This window comes from Eschscholzia californica, unplaced genomic scaffold (assembly GCF_041429995.1).
Source record: "Eschscholzia californica isolate CP2 unplaced genomic scaffold, dmEscCali1.0.p SCAF_3, whole genome shotgun sequence".
Taxonomy (NCBI): domain Eukaryota; kingdom Viridiplantae; phylum Streptophyta; class Magnoliopsida; order Ranunculales; family Papaveraceae; genus Eschscholzia; species Eschscholzia californica.
Genome location: NW_028238420.1, coordinates 48,631,943 through 48,639,331, shown reverse-complemented (window position 1 = coordinate 48,639,331; position 7,389 = coordinate 48,631,943). Strand labels below are relative to the sequence as shown.

General features: G+C 34.0%; 1 protein-coding gene across 2 annotated transcripts; it reads right to left on the bottom strand.

Annotated features, from left to right (window-relative positions):
- Positions 1 to 237: 237 nt before the first annotated feature.
- LOC147551162 (serine/threonine-protein kinase 54-like) lies at positions 238 to 3,641 on the bottom strand. 2 transcript variants are annotated; one of them, XM_086670400.1, is made up of 8 exons: positions 3,477 to 3,615; positions 3,099 to 3,146; positions 2,579 to 2,995; positions 1,859 to 1,980; positions 1,362 to 1,570; positions 1,095 to 1,269; positions 731 to 865; positions 238 to 625 (listed from the first exon to the last, which is right to left on the bottom strand). In XM_086670400.1, the coding sequence occupies exons 3-8, from the start codon at positions 2,898 to 2,900 to the stop codon at positions 419 to 421; spliced, it is 1,170 nt and encodes a 389-aa protein (XP_086526526.1). In that variant the 5' UTR covers positions 2,901 to 2,995; positions 3,099 to 3,146; positions 3,477 to 3,615; the 3' UTR covers positions 238 to 418. The 2 variants fall into 2 exon arrangements, with proteins under 2 accessions (XP_086526526.1, XP_086526525.1); XM_086670399.1 differs by lacking the exon at positions 3,099 to 3,146 and having other exon boundaries at positions 3,477 to 3,641.
- Positions 3,642 to 7,389: the final 3,748 nt, after the last annotated feature.

Below are 7,389 nucleotides of genomic sequence, written 5' to 3'. Positions count from 1 at the left end.
GGGCTTAGGTGACAGACCTCTTCGGACTCAGCTGTCCTGCCGCCATGATACGGGTTGACCAGTTAGGCTCTGGTCTTTTCTTGACCTATTGACTTCGGTCAACAGTTGACCACTTTATGTATCATCAAATATGACATTTTTATTTATCTTATTCAAAGACTGAATAATATTTTTTTTCCTTTTTGAAAATAATAGACTAGCCATATTCAAGCAGTGAAAACAAAAAATAAAACCACCTTAAAGTCATTTAAAAGACTTGTTCATTAAGTTTGATATTGTATAGAAACACTTATTATGATATGTGAGTTTCTCTCAATATTAAATGGGGCAGGCTTGTATTAGTTCATGACAAGTTCAAAGATGACGGAATTATGCATCTCAAAGGATCACCATTGTACTGAAAGAAAATCTAGAGAACTCAAGGACCACGAATTGGGGCAAAACAAAAACATCCGGCCTGGCGATCCTCTGGTATCATGCCTCCTCCTTTGCTTGTATCAATTGCTTCCAGCAGTCTCACCACCTCATCCATGTCGGGTCGTTTTTCTGGTTTCCCATCCCAACATCTTTGCATGATATTCCCCAACGAACTCGGACAACATCTAGGAATTTCTGGTCGTAAACTCTGTTGAATTAAGAATGTTAAACCATAACTCCCACAGATGTCATATTTATCTTAACAATGATGAGTTGTATCATTTCATACAAGTTGGAATCACAATTCACTAACCTGTTGAACAACAGCGGATGAAACTTCAACGAAACTGAGATTCGGGTATGGCATATCGCAACAATAGATTTCCCATAAACATATACCAAAGCTGTACACATCACAACTCCTATTGTAGGGCTTCCCATCCAATACCTACACAAACGTTATCAGCGAAATTCTAAAAAATTACTATTCTAGCACAATCACATTCTTGTTCATTAAGATTATTACGTTATTAAGATCTTTGAGTAATAAATATTGAACATTTTTGCAATTTTATCCGAACTAGAAGACCGCCATTTCATTTTTGCAATTGTAACTCAGAATATTCAGGTCAAATATACCAACTTATGGCTATAAGAATAAAAAAAGGTATGTTTACCTCTGGAGCCATGTATCCAAGAGTACCCGTTTCACCAGTCATGTCTTTGGGATTTTGAGCTTCGACACGAGCAACACCAAAATCAGCAATTTTTAGAGTTCGATTAGCATCTAACAACATATTTTCGGTTTTAACATCCCGATGCACTATCTTCTTCGAATGTAAATAGCTCAGGCTGTAAGATTTGGAAAGAGCGAGGAAGAAAACAAATTATATCTACAAATCCTTAAAAAATGTTATAAAAGCAAAGAAACAACAACCACTTACCCTCTTGAGAGGTCCAATGCAAGTTGAATCACAACCTTAAAAGCAAGTTTTTTCCGTCTGTTTCTTATTAAAAACTGTTTTAAGGTTCCACCAGGAATGTACTCCACAATCACACAACATGCCCGAGAAGGAAAAGAGTCCTGGTTGTCATTCGAAGGGTTTCCAGAAGGAACCGTCAGGTTTGATGTCCCCATTGAAGCTCCAATAAACTGCAATGTTGTATAAACTCTTAGTTAATGAAAACTACAACAAAGTTTAGTTATAGACGGAAAATTGTTAGAGAGCTTAAAGATCAAGACAGCAGACGGCACGTCAAATATATAAAATTTTAACTTGAAAATGTAGAAATGACAAAGCAAATTTAGACAGAACTTGCACGCCATAAGTCCATAACCATGGAACCTCAGCTGGCGTCTAATTGAGAGGTAAAAAAGAAGTTCTATTCGATAAGAAAGTACATTCAAAATACGTTTCTTTGCATGTGGAGGAGAAATCACCTTAGTAACGTTTGGATGGTCAAGTTTATGCCATACAGCAACTTCTTGCTGAAATGATGCTCGAAGGGCAGCAGTTTGAGCAGTTGTAGCAAAGCCATCCTCTCCCCAGTCTAACAATTTAACTATAATAACCAAAGTACCGTTTTGGTTTAGAGCGACCATAAACATGGTTAAGCAATAAAATACTAGTTATATTTTCCTCAATCCTCATAAATGTAGTTTCTTCAACGTTGTCAAATAGAATATCAAATGCTTTTTGGAAAGGGTATAATATATATATAGAAATGGAAAATTAAGCCGTAAGTATCAACGCATAAGTCTCAACTCTATTCAATTTTCCGAACATTGATGGAGAACCCAAGATAGAAATGTACTTTATCAACGCATTTTTGTTCAAAATTTAAATAACTATATCAAATTCACAATCAGATAAGCTTGAATTCGTCGAACAGACAAACGACCTTTTGATGATCAATAATTCAATACTATAACCAAAATGGTGCGGTAAAACGAAAACAATCTAACACCCACACCATTTTGTCTTTTCAAAATCTAAACAACTAAATCAAATCACAATCAAATAAGCTTGAATCATTGATCAAACAAACAAACAACCTTTAGATGAACAATAGAAACCTGAAAATGGTGGAATAAAACAATAACCAATCTAATAACACCCAAGATCCCATGGGAGAAAATGAAGAAATGAATAGATTTTACCTGCAACTTCTCGACCATCATAAAGACCTTTGTAAACAGTACCATAAGTCCCTCGAGCGATAACAGTTCGAATATCCAATTTCGATAGATCAATCTCCCATTCCTCCTTTGGTTTTTGTTGCTCTAAGTTTCTTGACCAAACCCTACTAAGATGCTTCTCCAATTGGATATCCAATTTCTTCATATCAAACTTATCAGCCCTCACAAACATTTCTTTGTTACTAACACTACCAACACCCTTCACCTTTTTGGAACCTGCTAATTCATTATCTCCTCCATTTGAAACCTCATTCTTTTCATTCTCAACTCCATTTGGATCCATCTTTCACACAAACTCCCAAATACCCACAAATGAGAAGCAAAAAGAAACCCCAAATCCCAATTAGCAATCAAATCAAGCAAAAGAAATTCTCATTCCTGCATCATTAACAAAAAAAAACAATCCAAATTTCCTCAAGTTAATAACCAGCTTGGAAAAAAAAAATGAAAAACAAACAAATAAGTAGAGAAAAAATTCCACCTTTTCTAGATTACCCAATTAAAACCTCACCTAGAAATTTCCCTTTACCTAAAACAAAAAAGAGATTGAAAAAAATATATATACCAAACAGAAACCCTAAATTTCCACAACCCACAGTATTTCTGAATAAAACAAAAGTATATAAGATAGGAAAGTTTAGAAACCACTACCCAATTAAGAAAGGGCAAAACCTAGGATAATTTTTTCTAAAAAAACGAATCAAAAAAATACCCACCACCCATGATGATCAGAAGCTTAAATGAGAAAAACATTAAATTGGGTATCCATCAAAATTCCAAATTTGAAAGGAAAAAAAAAAGGAAAGTTAAAAATGGGATTCCAATCAAAAGAAAGAAGAAATAGAACAAGAAAATGTACCTATAGTGGATATCGACTTGATTCAGTTTCAAGGTTATTGAATCGGAAAAAGAAGGAAGAGAATGATGGAATTTATTTAAGAAGATTGAAGATAGAGAAAAGCGCGCGTATTTTTGTCTCTTTCTCTCTCTTAAATGTTAAAACGAATTAAACGGTGTATCGCTCGTGGTTTTTTGAAATTCTATGGTCGAAAATACCCCACAAATAAGGAAGGAAATCAAGGTTAAACAAGGAAACTTATTAATGAAAAGATTCAGTAATTATACAGGCGCCCATGGATTTTGTCATTACAAATGGGGGGCTTTACGTTAAATCAGGTGGCGCCTAAAGATTCAGGAATTATACAGGCCCATGGAATTTGTTTTCTTGGGAGATTTTGCACGCCATGCCTATTTAAAAGAGACATGCCTAAAGTTGTATTTTTTTTAGGAAATCGACTAGGTGTTAGTCGTTACAAGGTATTGATATATTAAAGGTGATGTATTTGGAACATTGACTTACTCAATTCATTATAATCACGTTTGGTTAAAGGTAATGTCTTCAAAATTGGTAAAAAAATAAATTTCAAGAGATATTCACCCGCTTCTTTTTTTTCTCTCTCCCTCCGCCATAAAGTTATCTAGAGATTTTCTCTCCCTCTTACAAAAAGTCATCTAGAGATTGTCAGCTAACGACGACTTAACTGTGTCAATAGTGTAGTTACGTCTAACGTAACTGAAACATTAGCTTCAAAAGATTACATTGTCTCTAATAAGATTACATTGCCTCTAATCATTTGTATGCTTGCCTTTCCCAAAGATTGTGTTTAACAAATTTAGCATTGCCCATGAAATCTCCCTATTTTCTTTGAAGTTTGTCAAGTGGGTGGAGATAATATAGCTTTTGCCTTGAATAGGGTCTGTCTGCCTATGGAACTCGGTGGAAAGTTTGTTGCGAGGGTGTGGGGCAATCAAGCAAAAAAAAACTGAGGTCTTTGATCAAATATTGGTGGATGCAGTTTAGACCCCATGATTTATTTTATGTAATTAAAGTATACGCAAGAATGCACGAGGAGTTTAAGACCTAAAATATCCTTATTCAAAAAAAAAAAGACCTAAAATATCTTAAGTGACAGGGCCGTGCCTGAGAATCCGGGGGTCCGGTGCCAAATTTTTTAGTTGGCCCCCCTTGTATAAGCAAACGTAAAATCTAAATACTTTTACGCATTCGGTTGCTTTTGTGTATGTCAAGGTTGTGACTAACTTTTTCATCTCACACATTAAATTATAGTTTAGTTATGAATGATAATGAGAGTTTGGATAGAGATTCATATGATAGAAAGAATGAGAAATTTTAGAGAGGAGAAAAAAAAATAAGGATAAAAAAGAAAGTTATGTGTCAAAGAACAAATTGCTTTGCGATAAAAATTATTGAAATATCATGTCGCAAGAGAGACTGAGAGAAAGGAGATATGTGATAGTTAGAGAATAGTTTTGTTGTCCTTATTGGCTTTGGGATGAAAATACTATATTATACCATTTTTTTTGTTGACATGTATATTATATGACTTGAATCATCTACCATTAACGTTTCAATGCGACCTCTTCCAAAAAAATTAAGAGAAAGTGCTAGCGGTAGCACTCGAACCCAAAACCAATAGCCCAAGAGATGAACGGTACACCAACTGAGCTACTTAACAACTCATGCTAATCATATAAACTTCCTGGTTTAATAGGGTTAATAAATGGCCAAAAACTTAAAAATGGCCCTTTGTGGTGGGGGGCCTGTGCGGGCGCACGACCCGCACCCCCACTGCACGGCCCTGTTAAGTGACGACGGTTATAGTGATTATTTATGGCCGCAGCTTTGGGGAATAAAGAAAATTCTCCGGGGAATAAAGACTTTTCTTAAAATTAGTCAAATAAGATTGACTTTTTTTTTTAATTACTAAGGGACTTTTAATTTTTGGGAGTTCTCCTCCATCTCATCACCTCTCTCTACCACCTCATCGCCATCTCATCATCTTCTCCAGCGAAGGTCGCCGGCCGGCTAATTTTCCGCCCAGCGACCTTCAAATATAAAAAAAAAAGTTTAATTTAATTTTTATTCTCTCTCCTCTCTCTCCAATTTTTTTTTTTTTTTGTTTTCCTTTCCTCTCTCTTTCTTTAGAACAGATCTAGAGAGAGAGAGAGGAAAAGAAAAAAAATGGAGAGAGAGAGAGGAGAGAGAAAAAAATCTATTTTTTTTTTTTTTTTTATGTTTGAAGGTCGGCGGCCGGCGACCTTCGCCGGAGAAGATGATGAAATGGCGATGAGGTGGTAGAGAGATGTGATGAGATGGAGGAGAACTCCCAAAAAAATGTATTTTATATTCTCCATAAAAATTTATTCCCCGGAGAATTTCAAAAAAATCTGGATTCCCTCGAGAATTTATTCCCCGGAGAATTTTCTTTATTCCTCAAAGCCGCGACCTTATTTATTCATCATGTATTTTTCACATTATATACTCTTAACGTATCCCTACATATAATGTTGTGATTTTGTGAGTCTGATGTCAAAAGAAAGTTAATTAGAAAGTAAATTTCTCCAATATTTTTTTAATTAGGATTTTAGTTGTCTAATAAATTCTTTTACTACCCAAATTTGTACTGGGAGTATGGATGGTTGGATTAAATCTTCAGTGGAAACAAAGTTATGACCTAGATGTGACCCTTTGATAAAATGGGGTTTTTTTTTTTTTTTTGTTGAAAGCTTTGATAAAATGGGTTGAAAAAGTATGTTTATTTCTGCCATTAGTTTTCTAGAGTACAAAACAAATATAAACCCTAGCTTTGTGGTAGTTGGTGGGTGGAGGTTGGGTATATAGTTTTATTATGGGTCGATCTAAGTAGGGTTGTTCTGTCATTACAACCAATAAAATGTATGAAAATGTTGGGTTTGATCTCTTTTTCCTCATCAGAAAATTCCAAAAACTAGAGAAGAAAAAAGGGGAAAAAAAAGAAATCAAACTAATGGAATATATTAGAGGATAATGACATACAAAAACAACACTCCAAGACTATGATTCATATTTCCCTTTCATTCAACATCTTGGCCCTACATTATGAAATTTCATACATCACATCTATATAACTACATCATTGCTTTTGGCATTTTCATTTTACCCTAGTTGAATCATTTATCAATTGCCATCCTACATTTTTCTAATTTTGAAATAAAACGAAAATAGTTCAACAAAAAAAAAAACGAAAAGAATTATTTGATGTGAGCATGGAGCTAGCCAATGCAAAATCAATCAAGAGTACTTTTTTTTTTGTTTTTCTTTTTTATGAAAAAAAGTACCTAGTAAACTTTTTTTTTTGTTGAGAGAACAAAAATTACTCAGTAAACTAAGATATTGTCTATTTCAGTCTACTTGGTTATTTGATACTTTTGTCCTATTTTTGTATATATATAAATGCATGGTTTAGTGAATGATACACAAGTAACACAACTTTCTAATTGACCCAAAAATTAGTTTCAACCAAAGTTATTGTAGTATATTCTGGGAGAAGAAAAAAAAATCATTTAATGGATAATTAAAGTAATCATACTTAGAAGTTAGAAACCTAATCTCTCATTGCACCAAGATAGTTGTGACATGTTTTCTTCACATGTAGTTTTCATATACTAATAGATGAAACTTAATTTACATGTGATATTGACAATGCTAACACGTGTGAGATCTCGATTTAGGGTCTATTATTGCTTATAAAATTATATTTTACTCAACATTTGTGAGTGTTGACAATAATATCAGAAGAAATAGTATATCAAAATAATTACCTATTTAAACTTTCACCCTTAAGTTTTGTACCACGTAGTTAAATTATTGAGCTCGGAGATGAAAAATGTTTTACACAAATGAAAAAGGACCATCCACAGTAAATAAAGCA

What these genes read in the sequence shown, in the direction of transcription:
- LOC147551162 (XM_086670399.1), bottom strand. Translation starts at nt 2,900, where the DNA reads ATGGATCCAAATGGAGTTGAGAATGAAAAGAATGAGGTTTCAAATGGA. An exon ending in TGATGGTCGAGAAGTTGCAG is followed by an intron (nt 1,981 to 2,578) that starts GTAAAATCTATT and finishes TGGTTATTATAG; the next exon opens with TTAAATTGTTAGACTGGGGA. An exon ending in GCATTGGACCTCTCAAGAGG is followed by an intron (nt 1,270 to 1,361) that starts GTAAGTGGTTGT and finishes CAAATCTTACAG; the next exon opens with CCTGAGCTATTTACATTCGA.